The sequence below is a fragment of the Helicoverpa armigera genome, chromosome 12, assembly GCF_030705265.1.
Source record: "Helicoverpa armigera isolate CAAS_96S chromosome 12, ASM3070526v1, whole genome shotgun sequence".
NCBI lineage: Eukaryota > Metazoa > Arthropoda > Insecta > Lepidoptera > Noctuidae > Helicoverpa > Helicoverpa armigera.
Window position 1 is genome coordinate 4,091,970 of NC_087131.1, and position 24,625 is coordinate 4,116,594.

The window sequence follows — 24,625 nt, forward strand, 5'->3', positions numbered from 1 at the left end:
AATGCAGATCTGACTTTAGAAACAATAAGCAAAAACATATAATTTATGGCATACAATTTCATACCTTGAATAATTGTTCTTACTCCATTTACACAAGTCACTTTGGTCTCAATAACTGCCCTCAAATCTGAACTTCAATCAAACAAATTCCAAAAACCTAGTACCTAAATGAAAAACCTTCAAACAGATTTTCACATACAACATCAAAGCTTGTCGTTGAGTCTATGTCTAACTACTGCATATCTGCATACAGAGTGACGTCATACAATCGAAGATTAGAAGCACGCCCCACTCTCACGTCAAACGCGATATTACTCAGTAGTTCGATTTCCAAGTTTAATTTCGAATCGATTTCAAACGAACTTCTCTCTTACTTACTGTGCTCTGATTTAGAGAATTCTGTTCAAAATAGGTCGTCGAAAAATTCGTAGTTATTGCAGCTACGATTATTTTTCGTAGTGCGCTACGACTATGCGTAGTAAGTTTCGTAGCAAGAAAGTTACCTATATTATGAGGCAGAGGTAACATTGATGGAACACCGCTTTTCATAAGTAGAGGTAACGTAAAAACTATATACTTAGATTTATAGATAGAAAAAATACGTTTTTTTTTCTTAGTCTACCAATCATCCATGAATTATATAACTGTATAACATGGCAACTACGACATAACTATCAACGTCGAATATCTTGAAGCAATAATTATTTTGAAGCTATGTATATTAGACAGTATTAATTCCTCAGCTCAGCAAGTAAATGGTGGTGTGTTTCCGTCGGTGCGAACAACGGTTTGTTTGAAAGCGCTCCGTAGAATTCTATTAACTCAGGTGATAGTGAATGATTTGTTTGGTATTAATTTACAGTATTTGCTTTCAATTTGTTGCGCCATTTGCTTTAAGTAGCACGAATGGTAAATGATCTTGTTTATTTTAAATGATTAATGTTTTCCGGAAAATGCAGCTAATTATAAATATTTTAAGTGTCTTAGAAATCAATTAAACCAAATCGTTCATAAACTATCTATATTACATATACGCCGTTTTATTCGTCTCGACACTAATAAAAGTGTTAAATAACAAAAAAGTTTTAATGTGTTTAAAAACCATTGTATGCGCATCACACACAAGAAAACTGCGTACTGCATAAAATCCATATAAAATCTTGTTTGTCTTCTAATGGTCTTCTATGTCGAATATCAAAAGAAGACATATTTTCCAAACCTTTACAACAGCCAGTATCCAGCCATAAAAAGTCCAAGTACCTTAAATAGTATAAAACCTCTGCAGTAGTCATTCACGACGCGAAACTCCTTGGTCTTCATTCTCGGCTTTGCGCTCTCGAAGTGAAGTCCCCTCGTGCTGAGAGCTGTACAAACAGTTGTCGAATAGTAACAGAATTCTCTTGACTCGAGATGCGATCGCATCAAGAGTTGATGCGTGTCTGGCCGGTAATGATCGGCAAATAACGTAATGCCATGGAGATCTGGTTAAGTAACGGCTCACCAGTCTTTGTACATATCAAACGATTGACATGTATGAGGGTTTCTTTGTCTAAGAATGCTTTTAAAACCTAATGCTCATTTTACTCCACCTGTGAAATTATTTTAGAGACAGCAATGAAAAAATGCCCTATGTCTTTAATAATTAAATGAAATTGATAAAGAAAGAATGCCTAAAAGCTATAAAAATGCTTGCCCCTACATTGCAAATCAAAAGGGTTTATTACTTTTAAAATGGTCCGAGTTAAGAAGTTTAGAGAAAACATTTTAGTAACATCTTTTCCTAGAAGACTGTGACGTTGCTATAATTAGATAAACTGTAATAAAAATACATTTATATTTTCTCTTCTAAGTTTCCGTTCATCCGGAGCTGCACGAGTTGTCGCTACATTTCCAAGAATCGGAGCGGAATGCAAGTAAATCAAGCAAATGAAGAACACTAACTGAATATCTAAAATAACTGTGTTTTTGTTTTGAAGACTATTTGACTTGTAAAAAAACTTTTCTGCATAATTTTCATTTGTTGCTGGGAAAAACGTTTACAGGACTGCAGCAATAATATTAACAAAGAGAACGTTGGATGCTTGAATAGCTGCAAAATGAATTAGTGTCAATCATTGAAACCTCTAGACAGAAACATATCTCATATACGTAGATAGGTAAACATATAACTACATACGTGGAAAATGTAAAGTGGTAAAATAAAATAACCAAAAATAGTACGCGTAAGCACTAAGCGTAGCCGTAGGTAGGTACCTACTATTTTTGGTTATATTTACGTAGGTAGTAAGCAGATTTTGACATATGTAATCCCCCTTGAATTCTGGTTCATTACATACTTTTACACTTCAGGGACTAAAAGCAATATTTTTTCACAAATAGTAAATAATTAAGAAAATAATGGGTTAACCCTAAAATCCAGAAGTTCTTTTGTTAAGCGTAGGTATTCAAAAGCGGTAGTTTCTAAGTCCTTTAAAAGCATAGCGGCATTTATTTCGAACAAAGACGAAATCGATCGACATTTCAGACTCGTTCCAGTTCTACAGCGGTCTGCTGAAATCAATGAGTGGTTTTTGATGTCAAATTGATTCCGCTGACTAGGCTAACAATTGGGACATAGTTTGTATGAAATAGTTACTGTATTCCGCTTTTAGAGCAGCATTCGATTCCAGTTTCATAAAAGATTATTCAAACGAATTTTGGTGATTATTTTTCCGACCCAAATATCGACCAATAGAATTGCACCATTCGACGTCACGTGGTACAACCTACATGGTATTATACTGAAAATTTTTTGAATATTTTCTCTGGTCGTTGCTACGTCAAACTGACAGGTTGTGGCCGACATTTGGGACGGAAAAATAATCTCCCGAATACCACACGAGCTTCATAATTATCTGGCATTTCCCTCAAGGTTCCCTGCAAACAAATAAAGTCGTCAAGTTTTTCAGGAAAAATCACTCGCGCTTCGCGCTCGTTATTTTTTAACCTGAAAAACTTGACTCCTTCATTTGTTTGCAACGAACCTATCGGAAAATACCCGATAATTTTGAAGCTCTTGTGGTATTATAAGTGATTATTTTTCCGACCCAAATATCGACCAATAGAATTGCACCATTCGACGTCACGTGGTACAACCTACATGGTATTATACTGATTATTTTTCCGACCCAAATATCGACCAATAGAATTGCACCATTCGACGTCACGTGGTACAACCTACATGGTATTATACTGATAATTTTTTGAATATTTTCTCTGGTCGTTGCTATGTCAAACTGACAGGTTGTGGCCGACATTTGGGACGGAAAAATAATCCCCGAATACACGAGCTTCAAAATTCTCTGGCATTTCCCTCAAGGTTCCCTGCAAACAAATAAAGTCGTCAAGTTTTCCAGGAAAAATCACTCGCGCTTCGCGCTCGTGATTTTTTAACCTGAAAAACTTGACTCCTTCATTTGTTTGCAACGAACCTATCGGAAAATACCCGATAATTTTGAAGCTCTTGTGGTATTATAAGTGATAATTTTTTTTGAATATTTTCTCTGGTCGTTGCTACGTCAAACTGACAGGTTGTGACCGACATTTGGGACGGAAAAATAATCCCCCGAATACCACACGAGCTTCAAAATTATCTGGCATTTCCCTCAAGGTTCCCTGCAAACAAATAAAGTCGTCAAGTTTTTCAGGTTAAAAAATCACGAGCGCGGAAAATACCCGATAATTTTGAAGCTCTTGTGGTATTATAAGTGAAAATATTTTTTGATGAAAAGTTTTTGTTACAGCTTTCAATCTTGAATAATGAAAACTATTGAAGAGTGGTTATGTTTGACTATCAGAATTTGGGAAACATGAGAAACAAAGATAAATTATTTTAAATTTCCGTCCTATTTGACACACATGAGTGGAGGAGACTGTTGAATGAAGTTCGAAAAGTTTTTATATTTAAATAACTTTATAATTATAATGAGTATCAATGTGTAAATAAACATGAGCATAGAAGTCCACAACACCAACTTATCGAAATTCTATTAGGTACTGAAAATGTGTCATAAAACTCATTAGCAAGTAATTTTGAGTTAGTGGCATGGGAGACGATTAGACGGCCACTTAATAGCTATTACAAGTGCTTGGATGCCACTCGAAACTTGCGATAATTATAGGAAGCCTTCCCTAGCCATACCCATAGCTAGTGAATCGACATGTCTACTAGGATAACTTGTGCAGGCTTTAATAAGGCTCGAGAGCTCATAACTGCCGTAATTAATGGAGATCTAATCAACGCTGTCTATCAATATATAGTTTTATAAGTAAGTCCAGTTAAGTACCTACGAAAAGCTGTGCATTTTAACAAAAGAGTGTAAATTCATATGTAAACTATTTTAAGGATAAAGCTAAAATAATTAAAAGCTGTGTGCTGCCTCTAATTGTAAGATAATACTAGCACTTATTATGACTGCATTTATTATGCAACATTTGTGTTACATACACCTGCAACAAAACATAAAATACCGTAGTTTAAATTCAAAAACAAAAGACAACAGGAGCACCAGCCATTTTCATAGAAATGTTCGAGAAAATCTGTCGCATAAATCTTGGTTTATACGTTGTCTATTCTATACTAACTGAGTATCCGAACTTACTTTTCAGTTACAATGTCAAACCGCAGCTCAACGCTTGAAATACTCCTTCAAATATGTTATCGAGAAACATATTCAACCTCTCCAGCACGATATCTTTTCTATTGGTTGTTGTTACTTATCTGGCTTTGCATGGTCTTTGAAGCGTTCCATTCATGCTCAGCAGATTCACTTTGACCGCTGAAGGATTATGGGGCCAATCGAGCCAGTGCATTCAACACATACGGCGAATATCCTTCAATATGTAAGTGACGACACTGTGAATACAAAACGGGTTTATTGTTACCATATAGAATATTTGCTGTTACCTACAGCTATAACTAAACGTGTTATGCACGTGTTTTGTTCGCAAACGCTCCATGCGTCAGTCACTTGTCTAATTATTATAATAGGAACAAAAGCTCTCGCACTGTATTCATAGAACTTAAACGCTTCTATTATTAGGTAGTAATAGGTAGACCTGGTTCAACAATTAACATTACACGTGTATCTAAATTAATTATTATTATAGAAATTAAGCAAATTGAATACTTAGTTTTCCTCACCTTTGTAAATACGGATTAATTAATTATCAAAATCTACTATAACGGTCCAATAATTGTATTTAGATCTCAAAAAACGTGAGCCATATGGATTGAACTTAATATTGTTTTCGTATCTGTTTATCATCTTCTGTCATTTTTAATCATTGACTAAGATCTACAATGAAGATTTTATATGCTAGTAAAATCCAACGCTCCTACCGTTAAATGTTGAACAAAGTACTCGATTCAAAGCCGATTCTCATGATCCACTTTAGATGAGAATTTGATGAAGTAATCTAGCTTTTCTACTTTGAGGTGCAGGCAGGAAGGCGCGAGGGAATAACAGAATAGATTTCAATATAGGAGCGAACGTGGCTTGTCTAACGAGGCATTACTTTCTAGACGAGAGCTGATATTATCGAACAATTTTGTCGCTTCAGCAAGCAGATCAGATTTGTGATGATAATCAGTACCTTGTACGTGTGTGTTTGCAAATACGTGGAAAGAAAGTTTTGTTTTTTTTTTTATCTATTCTGATGTTATAAGGCTGAAGAGTTTATTTGTTGCAACACACTGCTCTCAGGGCCTACAGGACCTATTTGAACAATTCTTTCACTTTTAGGTGACTTCTTTTCATCCGGGTGCGCTGAGTTCCCACTGAATTTAGAAGTAGGTAAGCATCTTAGGGCTGTTACAGTAATATTCAATTTATAAGTATTCAAGAGTTGTTACAAATGCAAGTCATACAAATATCATTTTAGAGAAGTACCTATACGGGAATGAATTTTAAGCAGTGCGCAAAAAAAAACTGGTGGTCCAGAATCGTTAACAGAACATATCTGCATAATCAGTAAAAAAAAATTTTTCATTCTTTTGTCCGCCCTAAAATCAGCAAAATATTGATACCAACTATTCTTACGCGCGCCGAGCGGAGCTCTGTCAGTAAACCGGTTTCGCGTTGCCGCCGTGCATACTATGACGACTGTGACCGTACTATTGGTTACAAAATAAACATCTTTCGATATCAATAACTTTTCTTTTTTGTACTAAGACACTACAAAATAAAAATATACGTATCTATAAAACTTATTTAACTATAAGTTGACAAAGTTTGCGCACTGGATAAAATTCATTACTGTATACATCAGTGGTTCTTAACCGGTGGTCCGCGAACCACTGATGGTCCCTGGAGGCATTCCAAGTGGTCCGCGAAGCTTAGCTTCGTGACGTTGCTATACGTTATCTAACTTAATTTTTATCGACTTATAATTGCGAGCGGGGGTTTTCGCATGGACGTATATCGGGTGTGTCGTACCTAGTCCCTCCATTCATGAAAATGTATGTTTGGCCTACATTTTACGTAATTTTGGTTTTGAGTCTTAAAAAATAATTAAAATTTCGCGCTCGCTTCGCTCGCGTATTCAGAAACTGTATGTCCTTGTTTTTGCAATTGTCAACAAACAAAAAATTAAGTACGTTTGGGCAAAAGTTTACGTAATATTTGGTTGAAGTCCGATAAAAATTTCGCGCTCGCTTCACTCGCGCATTTGGAAACTACATAGCCAAGTTTTTCTTTATTTGCATTTGCTTGCCTACACAACTGCCGACATGCGTTTAGCTTTGAGTAGAACTGACCCAAAAAATCAGATTTTTTTTTTGATAAATAATAAAGAAATGAGTGCTAATTTAGGTAAACCGATGAGGTGGTCCCCGGCAAGACAAACTTTAGTTAAAGTGGTCCCTCATGTCAAAAAGGTTAAGAACCACTGGTATACATAGATACTTTGTGTTGCCAGAAGATGCAAAATCGATACCCTGACATCTGATTGCACTAAAACTGGGCATTGCGGTCGTCTTAATCGACACTAGAAACCGAATAGTTATTCCAAGCATTTCAAACGACACTTCACTTGATGACATAGCTACTATGTAGGTAAGTATTCAAGAATTTGTATCATATAGTTGGCCTCTAAATAAGATAGCTGTCGACGAGGTACATTGTATGTAGGTAGGTAATTGATAAAATGTTCTCCAAGCTCAATCAAAAAGCTTGAGTATAGAAATTGTGATACATTTAGCTATAGTCGCAACTCATTACGACACATTATTTCATTATCATTATTAACCGCTTATGGAATTCGTGCTGAAATGATGTAATTACAGAAGAAATCTTTTGATTCAATACATGCAAGACGTACATACATACACCTACCTATGATGTAGTGCCTACATATGTATTAACATTTCATTAAGAAGTGAATTCTCAATGTTCTCAAAGATAATGAAGAAGCATTATTAATATCTAAATACATTATTAATGTACCGTATTATTGCTATCGACGGTAATGCGCCGAAACCGCAGAATACATTTTACTGGCAGCGGTGGCTCACGGCACAACCGTAATTTGCTACTAATTATAAGAGGATATTTACAGTAAATCTGATTGATGTAAATATTTGCTCAAAAGTTCGGAAATAATGATATCTGTATCTGCCAATCATTTGTCTGATTCGAGAATTAAAAGGGATATAAATCTACAAACGTACATATACCCATTGCACCTTTAATTATATTGTTTTATTCTTTGGTATCTGACCAAAATTAAAATAACCTGACCTGCCTAAATATACTTATTATCCACTGCTGAGACTCCCCCAATGAACGCCAACCATTCCGGATTTGTTCAGCCCGCATTTAACATTATTCAACTACATTTGTGTCGTCATCTAACCTCATACAGACTCCCAATTTAATCACCACGACGCTGATGTCACTATCAAAAATTATAAATTTCTGCACTTAGCTTTCCTACAACCATTTAGCTAAGTCCTAACGATCACTTTACCTGCAGCATATTTATGAAATGCTAATGATTCGTGATTCAGGGGGCAGCACTGAAATCTAAATTTTGATCTCAGCTGGAGAGTAAATTAAGAGCTTTCAGTCGCCTCTTGAATACCAATGACCGGTGCTACCTGTTGTTACTTACGTTAATTTTTCATTTCATTATTTTTATACCTCCAGTTGTGGGATTCTGGTATATAACGTGATCCCTTTGCTTTGCCAGTAAGCTTCTTGAGGGTAGCATGATCGCAATGGTTATACTGAATGAATTCATTCTCCAAAAATGATTAATATAAAAAAATACTTTTAAAAAAGAACTCTATCTGATACCTTTAACATACATGTGTACATCTGCCACAACTTATCTGAAAATATTTGCCCCTGCGAAAACAAACGAGCAACGGTCCGCGTAGCGACATCTGTTGCACCTTTTGAGAACTGTTTCTTGTTGCGACTAAAACCGTCCCTGGTTCTGAAAGTGCAGTTAAGTAATCACCGTGAAAAAAAAGTTATTTAGTCAAAGAGTTGACATTTTTATTTGGTTGTAAAAATCTTAACCGTCGTACCACAAAAACTTCTAAACGTCAGTTTATGCCTTGTCTAAAAAATGTCAAATTATGACGTTGACATATGGTTCATTTTGCAGCCAAAATTTTATTAGACAAGTGTAAAACAGGGTTTAAAGTTTTTGTAGTAAGGCCCTAAATCTTTAGGCTTTCCTCCTGCGAAAACAAACTTGCAATATACCCAGTACCACTTGATTGCCATTATCTAAAAGGCAGGCATCAGCGCAGCACAATCTATCGCATTATGTTAATAGTTTGGAAGCTAGACAGACATTTTGACTGCAGCTGACTCAATGAGCCAAACACGAGTGAACCAACTCGAATGTTCTGCATCGATATTAGAATTCATTATACAGTCCACAGTTTCAACGTGAGATTCGCGAGAATCCTAGAACAAAGCATTTCTAAGAGACTGTTCCCACACCCTCTCCCTCCCCTCTCTTGTAAGTTTAACAAAGAAGTTTCGGCACAAAGTTTTGGAAACTCCTCGCTATAATTATGTACGATATTCATAACGTCTTTCAAACTTTAACACAATACAACAAACACGTTAATGAAATCTGTGTTTCTTACTAAAAATACACGCTTTAGTTGAGAGGGACATTCAAAATTTAATTACTTAATTACTAAGTCACGTTTTTGACGATTGATTTGTGTTGATTTTTGCCAAACTGACGTAAATGAATGCTTTACATACTAGTCATAAGCTTTTTTATCGTAAGTAAATACATAACATTACTAAAATGTGTAAAACAACCAGTGATCAGTTCTACAGTTCACCAATCTATAGCAATCATGTGGAACATAATAAATTCCGTGCAGTATGATTAAAGATTTTACTACGCCAATGAGTTATAAGCACCCACGCCTACGGCGTAGCGACGTAGCAACTCATCACTTTGTTGTAATTACCTTAGAACAGTGCGATGCCGTAGCAACGGCCGCGGCGATATTAAATTCATGTCCTGGGCGGAGAACAATAAGTACTCGGCCTTTGTATGGGCTCGCCAATTTAATGGAAAGACTTTGTTTCCTAGATTCACAGGAAAACGAGGAAAATTTTCTATTAACAACCTTCAGTCTATTTACTTAAAGTCAATTTCTGTCTGCATTTTCTTTCACCTGTCTGCCAAATAAAGTTTAAACTGATAAATTAATTGTTGTCATTGTAGGTATTTCATTAGACCTGTTATGAATGATCGTTTTCAACAATAATATCAACTTTATGAAAGTGTAAATAAAGCTTAGCTTAAGATAAATGTTTACATAACAACAATAATAAGATTAGATATACAATATCTTAAATAACTAAGCGGTACGTAAATGATTATTTTCGGATCAAGATTAGTGCAAATTAGGTACTTTGTTTGAGGAAAAAGTTATTTTTAATTGTTTTAAATATGCTGAATGATTTCTTAATTTTATCATACCTACCGTTTAATCTTTATGATAAGATCAATAACTACGCGTGTAAGTGATACGATTAGGTAAAGTTACACAATCAATTCCGGTTATATTATGCACTGAATGTAAGTAGGTACACTACATTGGTATATTCCTACACAAAAACATACTTACAGGTTTTCAGTGACAATCAATGGATTCAAGTAATGCCTTCCTTACTAAAAATAAGTAATAGGTACCTGTTTTGTTCATACATATTATGTAGCAAAGTTTATTTCATTCAAATAGGATTTTCTAAACGTTTCCAGCTTACAGCAACTATTGTTATTCTGCCTACAAATACAGGTGCGCTGTACTGCGCCCAACATTCGTAAACAAAAAGCCACAGTTTGTGACTGAAAAAATATTTATAATTTTATTCCGTGTATCCGTTTACGTATCACGTGGAGAATTCCGACACTGAAATATACAAAATGTTCAGTGATTTAACGAAAACTTTTCACGTCCAACTGGTTTTTAACAAATTTTTCAAGCATTCATACAAGCTGTTTCCCTCAGTTCTACCCGACCGAATCTCAAAAGAATTACTCAAACAAAAAGAACATATTTCCTCTTCAATATATGGGCTTTCTTATACTGTAAGATTTAAAAAAACGGCCCATCAATTCTTGATATTACCTACTGCGCCGAACCCTTCAGACAAACCAACAAACTCTTCAGTTGACACTTATGATGTAAGTAAGTATAGTATAGTTAGTGCAGAGTTTCAAGAATTACGAGCTATTTACTCTGGTCAGTGTTGCCTTGTTTTGGGTTAAACGTGTAAATAGCTTCGCGCTTACATTGTTTGCATCGTTAGCTTGAAACACTTCCCAGGAAATATACGAAGTTTTTTCTTTTCTGGTAGATAAGTTAAATCCAAATTCGAATTTATTTCTTTCGGGTAACAGAGATTCATTTTTGTAAATATGCGGAAAATCTATTTTTTTTTGTGTGGCTTGGTTACTTAAAACGTATAGAGGTAGACACCATAATAAAATAAAAGATATTACCTACTACAAAGGATGATATGGCATGAAATCTGGTAAGTATTCTACCTAAGCATTCTCTGAAAAATTCCAATGTTAATGGTGTAGCTCGCCAAAACAGCTTTTAGAATATGGCTGCCGTGACCCTGGTACATAAAGGGCTCAAGAAGGGACATGGTGGGTTTCAGTCAGTAGATAAGTCCCTTAGTCCCGCACGCGGTACTCACAGTGGGATGTATAAAAAAAAGCTCTTAGAATATGGCTGTTCCTACTCCGCAGGAGATCTAAGAAACAGACTGTACCTATATTTGCTTATTAATCTGTCTTATCTTATAATTGTGCCGATATGATCTATGATTATACAATATTGTTGTAATGTAGCAAAATATTGCGTGATAATAAAGTTGATTGTAATGCATTAAATTGCTTTCAATAGCGCAGTAAATTCGTAAGTAAGTTTAACATAAACTTGAACAAACCTATGGCTGACCGACCATATAGGGGACGTTACAAAAAACACGCTCTGCAGGTGCACGTGCCCTAATGATGATGATACAAAAGCCTGCCCAAACTACATAACTTGTAGACTTCAGATTGACGTATTTAAATTCTAGTGCCAGGGAGTACTGTGCTCTCCAACACGCATGCCCAGCGCACTGAGTATGGGCAAGTCCCCTAGACTGGAGGAGGCCTTTGTCCAGCAGTGGACGTTTGTCGACTGTGACGATGACGACGCCAGGAAGTATGTTTAGGTAGGTATATCTTTAGTTTATTACTAGCTGTCTTATCATGATTTCAGCCTCGTCAAGTGGGAACTGCTGCCCATACTGGGATAAAATATTGCCTGTTGCTCAGGAAGAATGTAGCTTTCCAGCAGTAAAACAATTTTTCAAATCAGTTCAGCAGTTTCTGAGCTCTTACGTTACACAAAAACAAACAAAATAATGATTCCTTTATTATATATGTATGTAAGTACAGATATCTGCAATACAACAATTTAATCAATAGGATATTTTTTAATATTACCTACGTGACTGCATAATATTGATATGGCTATATCTGCAGTTACAAATTAATGTACCTACAAGTAGTTATATAACTTTACAGATTAATAAATAAGAAGTAAACCTTTATCAAATAAATGTTTTTTTTAGATAATAATCAGTTTCATTATATTACCTAATCTCCCAACTACGGGGTTGGACTCCAATCTAGCCGGATGCAGCTGAATATCAGTGTTTTACATTGTGACTGCCTATCTGACCTCCTCAACCCAAGTTACCCGTAAAATTCATTGTCAAACCCCACAGTAACTAAAATACGCGCATTGAAAGATTCAATTTAGGTACTTGATTTGATAAAAGTGTGTACACAAAAATACATTTTGATAAAAGTTATACATGGGTTAGATATTAAATAGGTTTCATAAAGTTTTATATTTTGTTGATAAAATATATCGGCAAATAAATTAAGAGATGGGTTCGTCATTATACCGATATTGGACTGAGTGCAAAAAATTATAAATGAAAACAATTTTTTTAAAGTGACAGAGAATTTACAAACTCTAGTTTCTTCAATCAAGTCCTATCTACCAACCTAGTCGATTTATAAAAAATATAATATTATAAAAAAATGAGGCCTTAGACTCAGACCGGTTGCAGCCTTTTTATCGTCCCACTGATAGGCACAGGCCTCCTCTCACACGGAGAATTTAGCATTGATCGTTAAGCATAGACTCAGACAGATTAAATTAATATTAGTAACAGTTTACCTCTGAAAATAACACATTTTTTTTTCAAAAGGTGTAGGTGTACTTCTCTTCCTGTATTGGATCTTACTAACAATTATTTTGAATAATTAAAAACTCTTATACTAATAGAAAAAAACAAAACAAAATGTATTGAACATTTTACTTGCTTGAATAAATAGCCATAAATTAGGTATATAATGAAATATTGAGGTCGATTTTCCTGGTATTTATTATCATAATATTAACAACAACAATAAAATTACAATTTTGTTCTCATTACTACTAAATTGGTTCAGTTGGTAAAATTAAATACAGAAATAGGTTCAATATTTGTAATATAAAGCCGTTTGAGATCGTTATTTAATTTCTTTATAACAATAAAGTAACGAGACTGAGAGAAAATCATTTTATGATAAAATCACATATTACTTGTACCTACCGACCTCATTGAGGAAAATTATAATCAATACATAGTATAAAACAAAGTCGCTTTCGCTGTATGTCCGTATGTATGCTTAGATCTTTAAAACTACGCAACGGATTTTGATGCGGTTTTTTTTAATAGATAGAGTGATTCTTAAGGAAGGTTTGTATGTAAGTATAATAAATGCATAATATAGTAGAGAAACACTGATAAATTTAAAGGTTTCTAATGTGATGTCGTAAATAAGCACGTTTTTTTGCGCTTATATTGCAAATGCTGGCTGAACCCTACGAGATAGACCAAAATAATGTACTACAGTATTGTTCACCTTAAAAAGTTCAACAAAAAAGTCCGCGATGGTATATGTCTATCTCTTAGGGATAACCCAGCATAACCATTTTTATTCTTTACTAAAAAATGGTTATTTACGAAGTGATTTTAAACAATACAGCATTAATCCTTATCCAATTAAGTACCTTAAATAAATTGTGCATTTATTATAGATCAGTATGCTTTTTACAGCATGTAATCCGAAGATATTACAAATTTAAAATGCAGGGTCGTAGTTGTTTGCGCCGGGCGGCGCGTGCCTATAAATAGCGCGTCGATGGCCGCGCTTCGCCTTATAGCACTTTATGATTTGCAGCGATCGCACGCGTTTATCGGAGCTCTCTAGCGAGGAAAATATCAAGAATTAATTAAACTGAATAGAATAAGTATCTTTTGTTGTTGATTATCTTTTAATTTTTATTTGTATGTCTCTTTCCGACCACGGGACTACAGAGTCCCGGATTTTTGGGAGGCGAACGTGGGGCCGAAGCCAACACGCTGAAGCCCTTTTGAGACAATTTTAATGAAATGGTGACACAAAACCGACGATTATCCCTGTATACACTATAGAAATGTACCCAAGGACAATCCCCGGTTCTGTGCTAAACTATTGCTAATTATGGATGAAAACTACTTATTATTATTATATTAGTAGTATTGTAAGTACATTAGGTTAGATAGGATTAGCTTAAAACCATATTTCTTGGTATTTCTTCCATTAAGACTTTGATTTGAATTTAGAGTTAAGGCAATTTAGTACCTATTAGGGCGAGCATTTTCAATTATTGAAAATTATAGTTAAGTTCATAGAAGAACTGAATAGAATGTAACGTCTAAGCAAAACATGTTCGTATTGGCTAATGACAAAAAAGCTGTGAACGTTGTGTATAAGGACATTCTGTAGTAGGTATATTTTGCATTGCACCCGTGCGAAGCCGGGGCGGGTCGCTAGTTAGGTACTAAAAGACATCTCAAAGTTGGTTACTTCGCTTGGAGCCCATTAAAACCATTAAATGTGCACAAAATTAAACACTAACTTTTCCCCAAGGAACTTTCTACTTGGATTTTAGAAAAGGCAACTTTGACAATACTATTTGAGTACCTTTTAGTACATGGTCGTATAGCTAAAAAGCTGCTTTTGTGTAGCGCCTTTGATTCTACTTGAAAATATAGGTATTAGTTCCTTCAACCAAAACATAGAATATCCGCGGTGTCGCCATTTCACTCATGTTTGTTCCATCTATTCAGCCTGTAATCTGTATAATATGCTAATTTGATTTATCTACGTTCGATTCATAATTTAGTACTTGGGTACCTACTTCGTCTAAAATGGTTATTGTTTTACCAAAATTGCAGATTCTTTCAATTTTATTTTGCCCTCTTTGAAGTAGTATGTAACTTTGTCTCACAAATTGAAATGTAGTGTGTGTCTTTGCTTATTGCGGTCCTATAGAAAAAAACCTAAACCAATTTAGGTATATGAAACTTGGCAACAAATAATGTTAGTGCTTTAGTTTCCTAAGCAATAAAATAATCTCATACATTAAGGTTACAATAAGGTAAGGGTACAATATAGTTTTGCCAGGATTTGCCTTCAATTTTATAACAGTAGTCAGAAACCTACCTTCGTGATAATCTACCTATGGTAGCCTAGGAAATGCTTAAATAATTAAAATGGAAAACATATAATAATTTAGCCACTTTTATTGTTTTAAAACAAAAAAATATATAACAACAAAACTTCTACTTATGTCGTAATTTCAGCAATCAAGAAAGTAACAATCAAATGTCTGTAAAAATAAGACTGCTAATTAAACGAACTTACAAACACCAAAACATCGCTATATTACCTACTAGCAGCTACAAAATTCATATACGTAATTGTAACAAACGAATCTTGACCCCTATGTGATAACGGTTTTTTAATTTGTAATAAGAGTTCAGTGCCATCGCTTTGCTTTTACTTACTTGCAATTACATTTGGCTTATCAATATTTTATTTATTTCGTAGCCATTGGATACCTATTTTAAGAACACAATCTTTGCCAACTTTATGTACCTAACTATTTACTATTTAGTTGTAAAACTAAACTTAATTTTAAAGTAAATGTTAGGTATATGTATAAAATCTGTTAGCGAAAGCAAAAAACAAATCAATAACATTCAAATATCTAATTAATATCAACAATTCAACTAACATTATAAATTACATAAAGATACCTAAAGATAACTCTGTGAGTCCAGAGCATAAATCCATTTTATTTTAATACATTGTATGTAAAACCTATTTTATATCTCTGGGAATGAGCTCCACTTTTACATTTCCTATTCTTACACCAATCGCATGTCGGAGGAATGTTACTTTCTTCTGCTGGCTTTCTGGGATAGGCTTCAGAGTGAATGATCTAAGAACGTGAACTATAGCAGCCAAAAGTTGCAATTTAGAATACCTGGCTCCTATGCATGTCCTGTTTCCCATTCCAAATGGCATATAAAGATCATCGTTGGGTCTCCTCTCCTTAGAGAATCGTTCTGGGTCAAACACTTCAGGGTCCGGATAATATTTGGGATCATGATGTATTTCATAAATAGGTGTGAACAGTTTTGTTCCCTTTGCTACTTTAACATTGCCAACTGGCAGCACAGTGTCTTGGACGCACTGTCTACTCAAATAACCGATCGGAGGGAACATTCTTAGTGACTCACTAAGCACTTTATCTACATACTCCATGTCACATACAACGTCATATGTTATTTTTCCATCGTATTTTTCGAAATATTCGTCAATTTCTTGGTGAACTTTTTGTAAAATTTCTGGGTGCTGACTGAGTAAAGCGAATGTTGCAAAAATGCCGTCGGCAGCCGGTTCAACTCCCGCAGTGAAGAAGAAGAATGCCTGCGCAGACAACAAGCCTGTGGTGGGCTCCAACTCATAACCCGTCGTTTGATCCTTCAGGGTACCATTCTTCTGCAGTTCGATACATAAATCAGCGAAATCGTGCCTCTTTACGTTCTCTTCTTCTCTCTTTTTAATAACTTGACCTATCGCTCCAACGAAAAAGTCCTCATGCTCCTTAAACACCTTCACCCCTAACATCCTAAATAGCTTCGGGGCAAGATTAAATAATGTAAATTTCATATTATTCTTGAAAGTTGATATTGACACATCTTTAGCAAACTTCAGAAACGGGGATTCAAATGTTGATTGTTCTCCGATACCAAAAATAGCAGCACAAACGGCAGCATTGCAGTAAAGCATGGCAGATTCAAAGAAATTGCCTTTCCATAGTTTGGGGTCACTTTTTAAATGAGTCACAAAGTCTTGCGCAGTTTTGTCCATAATGTAATACATGTTCTTCAATTTGCTTGATGTGAATAATGGAGTCATGGTTTTTCGCATTAACTTCCACTTGGGTCCATTCAGTAAGATTATGGACTCTGTCAGTTGGTCACCCTCTACGCTATCAAGTCCTCTATGATTGAAAGATTGAAAGTCTGAGGACAAAACGTGTTGCACGTTCTTGGCATCTATGACGAACAATGAAGGTGTCAGGACTTGTCCAATGGCTACAACCGGCTCATTTCTATACGCTTTATATAGCTCACCAAATTTCTCGAACATTGCACCTCTACTAAAAACGTAGTCCCAAAAGGGTCCAATCACTTTGTTCTTGCTGTAGAACTTCACACCACGTGCCTTCCAATAGTTTTCATTATGTCTACCGATCAGGTACCACGATAGTAAGAGAACTAATCCAAATAAAATCAGTGGTAGTTGTAACATTGTTACGTTTACTTAGAGATGTAGTTATTTATAAAATAATAAAGTTCAATACAACTAGCTAAGTTCACAACTGCGATCGAACTGTGTTTGTAAATATTAAGCTCTCGTTATTTATACAGATTTCTTATCGCGCAGTGTTTGGTTTTTACGAATCATTGTTACGGAGCGTAATTATTATGTTTGTCTCGCCTGAAGCTCGCCTGCATATTATTTTAGATTTTTGGCTGAGTCATGGCTTACTGTTTGTAAACAGATAATCATTACATAAAACTTTAAACCGGTTAGGTACCTCTTCTAATACACGTTCTGCATACCTATTTTTTTCTGTGGAAGATAATTATGTAATGATTTTACCGGTCACTCACATCAGTCGGTCCATTTGGTAAACCAGAATTTTTATTTCCCTATTTGTTTTAATCAGACAAAACGTACGTACCTAGGTAATAATATGTTTTATTTTTGGAGTGATTTCGCACATCATTAAGATTTAAGCATTATGTACCTGGGCAGCTTAATATATTATTTAAAAAACAACCTATTCAACTTCATCATAGGTATTAAATGTATTATAAGTATAGACTCAAAAAGGCATCGGTACATTTTTTAGACTAGACAGAGTTTATTTATACTTTTTTGCCCTTATAGGTATACGCTTTCCATTTTAGCTGATGTACAAACGGAAGCTTAAACCAAAATATATATGGGTTCTCTTACGGCATACCTTAGAGTGATAGAGAATTTCAATAGTGAAGGACCATTAAATATGCATACTAACTTATCGCTAAGGATCTTATATTTATATTTTAGAAAAGGCAATTTTGAATATACTATTTGAGTATCTTTTGGTACATGGTCGAATAGCTAACAAGCTGCTTTTGTGTAGCGCCTTTGATTCTATTCGAAAATCTAGGTTTAAATTAGTATAATCCTTTTTTGAATATTTATTAAAAATCTATACATTAGTGGGTTGTTTTAAATAAAATAACAGTTGCTGAGCATTCGTTTATAGTTCTGTCTTAAATGTTTTGAAAAGTGAGAATTGAATGATTAACTCACTCGTAGGTAATCCTACTGATATTAAAAATATGAAAGTCTGGGAGGATGTATGGATACAAAACAGCTGGATCGATTTGGTGGAAATTTGGTATATAGTTCTACTTTTTATCAACACACCACGTGGGCGAAGCCGCGGCCGGAAGCTAGTAATTACATAAGGAAAGTTTATAATAGTATTAATATTGTCCCATTTTATTTTTAAAACTTGAGCACCTTAATTAAATTGCAGCCGTAAAAGCTTTTTCATTACAAATGGATTAAAATAAAAACTTTTACTTTCAAAGAGTTTTCATGCTTTTAAATGCATTTCAACTGTCATGATATAATTTATATCCATAATATAATCGTTCGGTGCTCAAATAGAGATATACGAAATGGAAGTATTTGATTTGTTTCCAGACACCACTAATTGCTTTAAGCAATAGGTACCTGCACGTATTACCTATACAAGAAGTATTTTTTTTCTAGTACTTATTGTCTTTCAATTCTCGTGACAAAAACTCGACTAATATCATGAAAATAGGTTGGAACAGAAAACATTTATAGAAAACTAGCTTCCGTCCACGGCTTTGCCCTCGTGATGTGTTGATAAAAAGTATCCTAAGTATGTAATAAGATATTTTAGTATCACCAAAAATATAGGTTTCATGATGATCGTATGGCCAATGTATGGCAAATTGCTGGACCAGTTTAGGTATATATGCAACTTGGCGACAAACAGTGATAGCGTAATTTCTTTGCAATAAAAGTATTCGGATGACTAAACAACAACATTATTTTCTTAATGAATCTCATACGGTAAGGTCGCCCAAGCTTAGGGCCTGGTCTGCACATAATTTTGCTAGGATTTGTTTTCAATTTCATACTATAGCTATGGGTAGTCTCCATTCAGAACTCAAAATACCTATCTTCGGGCTAATCGATAATAGGCTACGACTGCCTCATTTTGGTCTAGTGGTCTCGGGTTAAATTTCTCTTTGCGAGTTTTAGCACCCGTAGACAGGCCCCTCTCCTCCACTGGGCACAATGGGCAAGTGCCCAGGGCCCCGCGATCGAATGGGGCCCCCTAGTTCCTGCCAGATTACCAAATGATAACCGATATTTAGGTATTTAAAATCTGATGATAATGACCAATTAAAAGAATGATAATGAACATTTAAAAGAATACTTAAAAAATGTTCAGAGTTAAAATGAAGCACCTAACTGTGTACAGAAAGTATAAAATCTATTTTTTAAACTTGTTTGAGTACTTTTGTGTTCCAAAACTCAAAAATTTCGCGCTCGCTGCGCTCGCGCCTTCTTCACTTTGCATTGCTTTTTTCAAACTTGTTTGGGTACTTTTGTGTTAAAAATCTCAAAAACGCTGCGCTCGCGCTTTACGCTTTAGCAGTAGTTTTCTCTGAATTCTTTACATCTCTATTGCGTCCCAAAAATTAAAAAAATATATATCTTCGGGTTACAGTGCTTTTTCAAACTTGTTTGGGTACTTTTGTATTAATTCGGAATGATTTTACTACGTGATTATATTTTGTCGTTTTTTTTTTTGGAAGGGGATTGCTCAATAAGTAGCCCGCCCCGGGTGCTACTCGATGCTACGCCGCCACTGGCGGAGAACGCTCCTTCTCCAAATTGAAACGAATAAAAAATGAATTAAGAAGTACAATGCTTCAAGAGAGATTAAATAGTTTGTCGCTGATGTCTATAGAATGTGATATTCTCAATACCTACCATAGATTTTGAAGAAGTGATTAACGATTTTGCTCATCATAAATCTAGAAGGGTACCTTTGCAATCAACATAGAGATAATCTAAGGATTTTATGCTAAGCGAGTTACTTTTGTAGATAATTTTTTATATATCCTATTTTTTATAGTTAGTAACTAAATAAAAATAAATTTAGAACCTTGTTTGTCTATTTTCTTTATATATTATAACTAAATAGTGTTTTCTCAAGGTCATAGGGGCCCCATGATCCTAATGTGCCCAGGGCCTCAAATAGTTTAAAGACGGCCCTGCCCGTAGAGTTTAGATTCACCCGTGCATTGGAGAGCACGTTAACGACGGTCCTGAGCGTGATCTATCTAAGGTCGTGTCAGATTTTTCATCCCATCGGGCTATGAGAGCAAAAGAATAGTGAGTGTACTACTGTCTGCGCAAATGCTCATGCACTGTATGTCCTGCGCAGCTGGCTGATCTCCGTGTATGAGAACAACCTGGGCGAAAAAGTCAGCCTTGGAAATGATTAATAATCTCTGAATCGTCTAGGTAATTAAAATCTTCTTAAAATAAAAGTTTAATAATTTAACCACTAGGTATACACATATATTTATTAGAAAACGGCTTGGCACGCGACGACGGTAAGAGACCAGACGGCATGTCGTTATTCCCTTGGAAGATGGGTAGGCCTTTAGTATGGGACGCAACCTGTGTCGATACTCTTGCGCCATCACACCTTCCAAGTTCTGCGTGCTGTGCTGCTGCTGCCGCTGCGGCTGCGGCTGCGGAGAACCTCAAGCGGCGGAAATATAGTGGCCTTGTCGGAAACTATATTTTCGAACCGTTTGGGGTTGAAACCCTCGGGTCGTGGGGTCCGAATGCCCACATTCTAATTAAAGATCTCTCTAGGCGGCTGGTTGACGCTTCTCGTGACCAGAAGGCTGGCTATTACCTCGGACAAAGAATCAGCATGGCGATCCAACGAGGTAATGCTGCCAGCCTCTTGGGCACGCTCCCAGTTGACAGCGATGGGGACGAATTTTTTGACGCTTTTTAGTTGTTTGTTTTACTAGGATAGTTTTTGATATTTATTGTAAATATGTATTGTAAATATCTATGTAAATAAAGAATTACACAGTTGTTTATTAGAATATTATTTTATTTTATTATAATACTAGCTGACCCGGCGAACTTCGTACCGCCTTTTCCTTATTTGCTCACCGTTTAGACCTACCCTGGACTACGACAAACATTTTAAAACCAAAATCAGCTCAATCGGCCCAGCCGTTCTCGAGTTTTAATCAGATTAACGAACAACAATTCATTTTTATTTATATAGATAGATTAAGTTACAAAACTACTACTTAGACTAAGGCCCGAGATTATATTTGTATGATTTTAAACAAACTACTTAGTCTTGACTTTGTATGATAGAAGTTTTGAATTGATAATGAGAGTTCACCAGCCATCTCTAAAGATTTGAACTTGCACGACTTGACTTGAGTTCTTAATTGTTAATCATTTTTCTTATATTTTTTAAATTTATGTAGGTGCCTAACTACCTACAAATTGTAAAATTAAACATAATTTAAAACATGTAATTTACGGTAATCGTTGTATGTTTAAAATGTGTAAGAGAAATCATAAAACAAATCAATAACATTCAAATATTTAATAAATAAAAAAAAATCAACAACGTTAATACAGGCCTGAAGATTGATTCGTGAATCCAGAGCATAAATCCATTTTATAAAATAGGTGCATTGAAAAGCTTATTTTGTATCTCTAGGAATAAGCTCCACTTTTACATTTCCTATTCTTACACCAATCGCATGTCGGACGAATGTGACTTTCTTCTGCTGGCTTTCTGGGATAGGTTTCAGAGTAAATGATCTAAGAACGTGAACTATAGCAGCCAAAAGTTGCAATTTGGAATACCTGGCTCCTATGCATGTCCTGTTTCCCATTCCAAAAGGCATATAAAGATCATCGTTGGGTCTCCTCTCCTTAGAGAATCGTTCCGGGTCAAACACTTCAGGGTCCGGATAATATTTGGGATCATGATGTATTTCATAAATAGGTGTGAACAGTTTTGTTCCCTTAGCTACTTTGACATTACCAACTGGCAGCACAGTGTCATGAATGCACTGTCTAGTCAGAAAACCAATAGGTGGGAACATTCTTAGCGACTCACTAAGCACTTTATCTACGTACTCCATTTCAGAAACAACATCGTATGTTATTTTTCCGTCGTATTTTTCGAAATATTCGTCAATTTCTTGGTGAACCTTTTGTAAAATTTCTGGGTGTTGACTGAGTAAAGCAAATGTAGCGAAAATGCCGTCGGCAGCCGGTTCCACTCCCGCCGTGAAGAAGAAGAATGCCTGCGCGGACAACAAGCCAGTCGTAGGCTCCAACTCATAACCCGTCGCTTGATCCTTCAGGGTACCATTCTTCTGCAGTTGAACACATAAATCAGCGAAATCGTGCCTCTTTACGTTCTCTTCTTCTCTCTGTTTAATTACGTCACCTATTGCTCCAACGAAAAAGTCCTCATGCTCCTTAAACACTTTCAACCCTAACATCGTAAATAGCTTCGGGGCAAGAGTAAAGAATGTGAACTTCATATTATTCTTGAAAGATGAAATCGACACATCTTTAGCAAACTTCAGGAACGGGGAATCAAATGTTGATTGTTCTCCGATACCAAAAATAGCAGCACAAACAGCAGCATTGCAGTAAAGCATGGCAGAATCAAAGAAATTGCCCTTCCATAGTTTGGGGTCACGTTTTAAATAAGTCACAAAGTCTTGCGCACATTTGTCCATAATGTAATACATGTTCTTCAATTTGCTTGATGTGAATAATGGAGTCATGGTTTTTCGCATTAACTTCCACTTGGGTCCATTTAGTAGGGTTATGGATTCAGTCAGTTGGTCACCCTCTACGCTATCAAGTCCTCTATGATTAAAAGATTGAAAATCTGAGGACAAAACGTGTTGCACGTTCTTGGCATCTATGACGAACAATGAAGGTGTCAGGATTTGTCCAATGGCTACAACCGGCTCATTTCTATACGCTTTGTATAGTTCACCAAATTTCTCGAACATTGCACCTTTAGTAAAGAGGTAGTCCCAAGATGGTCCGATCACTTTGTTCTTGCTGTAGAACTTCACACCACGTGCCTTCCAATAGTTTTCATTATGTCTACCGATCAGGTACCACGTTAGTAAGAGAACTAATCCAAATAAAATCAGTGGTAGTTGTAACATTGTTACTCAGAGATGTAGTTATTTATAAAATAATAAAGTTTAGTACAACTAGCTAAATTCACAACTGCGATCGAACTGTGTTTGTAAATATTAAGCTCTCGTTATTTATACAGATTTCTTATCACGCAGCGTTTGGTTTCTACGAATCATTGTTACGAAGCGTAATTATTATGTTTGTCTCGCCTGCATATTAATTCATCTGATTTTTACTCGTGGCTTACTGTTTGTAAACAGATAAAATCATTACATAAACTGGTTAGGTAGGTAGATACATCTTCTAATACATTTTCTGCGTATGAACTTCCTTGGAAGATAATTATCTTCCAAGGAAGTTTCCTTGGAAGATAATTATGTAATGACTCGACACCGGTCACTCGCAACAGTCGGTCCATTTAGTAAACCAGATCTTTTTATTATTTTAATAAAGTGATAAAATTTAAAATTTTATGTCAAGAATCATTAGCATAATTATGTCCTTGAATCTTGCACGGATGCAAAGCAACAGCTTGTAGATTATAAAAATATTACCTAAGCATTTAACGTTTCGCTTAAATAAAAGAGCTTATTATTTAGTTGCAATAAAAGCACGAATATGAATTGTTAAAAATATAGTTTTAAGTTTAACGACTGATTTATAATATTGGTCTTGTAAGGAGCACCGTTCCTTGCAAGGTCATTTGGAAGAGCTTTATAAGACTTAAGTTTCATAAATAGTGATTACATTTAGAGAAAACATAGTGATTTATATGTCACAAAATAAAACAGTAGGTATGTAGGTATTACCTACTCGTGTATTTTTTTTATAATTTGTCCAATAAATAAACTAATAAAAAAATGTTTATTTGTTAGAGTGGCCTTTCATGGTCCACCCACCTTATTTATTAATCAGATTTCACAAGTCAAAACATTAAATTAAGATTAAACATTATGTACCTACCTCTCGGTATCTTTTTTTATTTATTTGACATCTTCATTCATTGTTAACTAGCTCCTGCCATCGATTCCACCATCCCGTAGGAACTTCTTCACGAACCCTGGTAAAAACCCATATAGCTTAATAGCCTACATGACTTTTTAAACTTCTGAGACGTACTTTTTTAATATTTAGGTACCTACTAACTTTTGTTTATTTAATTGGCAAACCAATATTTTATTGCACTTACATACTTCTGCATTCATATTTTGGAAGGATGATGAATAAAGGGTAGCTTAAACATGATTATGGGTTCTCTTACAGCAAACCTGTTAGTTTCAATTCAATAGCGAAGGAAATCAAAATAATGCTACGG

General features: G+C 35.3%; 2 protein-coding genes across 2 annotated transcripts; both read right to left on the minus strand.

The window, feature by feature from the left end:
* Nucleotides 1–15,194: 15,194 nt before the first annotated feature.
* On the minus strand, nt 15,195–17,390 carry LOC135117636 (cytochrome P450 6B2-like). Its single transcript, XM_064037223.1, has one exon. It carries the CDS (start codon nt 17,290–17,292, stop codon nt 15,793–15,795), a length of 1,500 nt encoding a protein of 499 aa, XP_063893293.1. The 5' UTR covers nt 17,293–17,390; the 3' UTR covers nt 15,195–15,792.
* A 4,331-nt stretch (nt 17,391–21,721) lies between these two features.
* LOC110374557 (cytochrome P450 6B7-like) lies at nt 21,722–23,431 on the minus strand. The gene has a single exon (XM_064037227.1). The coding sequence runs from the start codon at nt 23,334–23,336 to the stop codon at nt 21,837–21,839; it is 1,500 nt and encodes a 499-aa protein (XP_063893297.1). The 5' UTR covers nt 23,337–23,431; the 3' UTR covers nt 21,722–21,836.
* Between the last annotated feature and the right edge of the window lie 1,194 nt (nt 23,432–24,625).

Bases quoted from the DNA above. Each gene is read 5' to 3' on its own strand.
- LOC135117636 (XM_064037223.1), bottom strand. From the start codon at position 17,292: ATGTTACAACTACCACTGATTTTATTTGGATTAGTTCTCTTACTATCG.
- LOC110374557 (XM_064037227.1), bottom strand. From the start codon at position 23,336: ATGTTACAACTACCACTGATTTTATTTGGATTAGTTCTCTTACTAACG.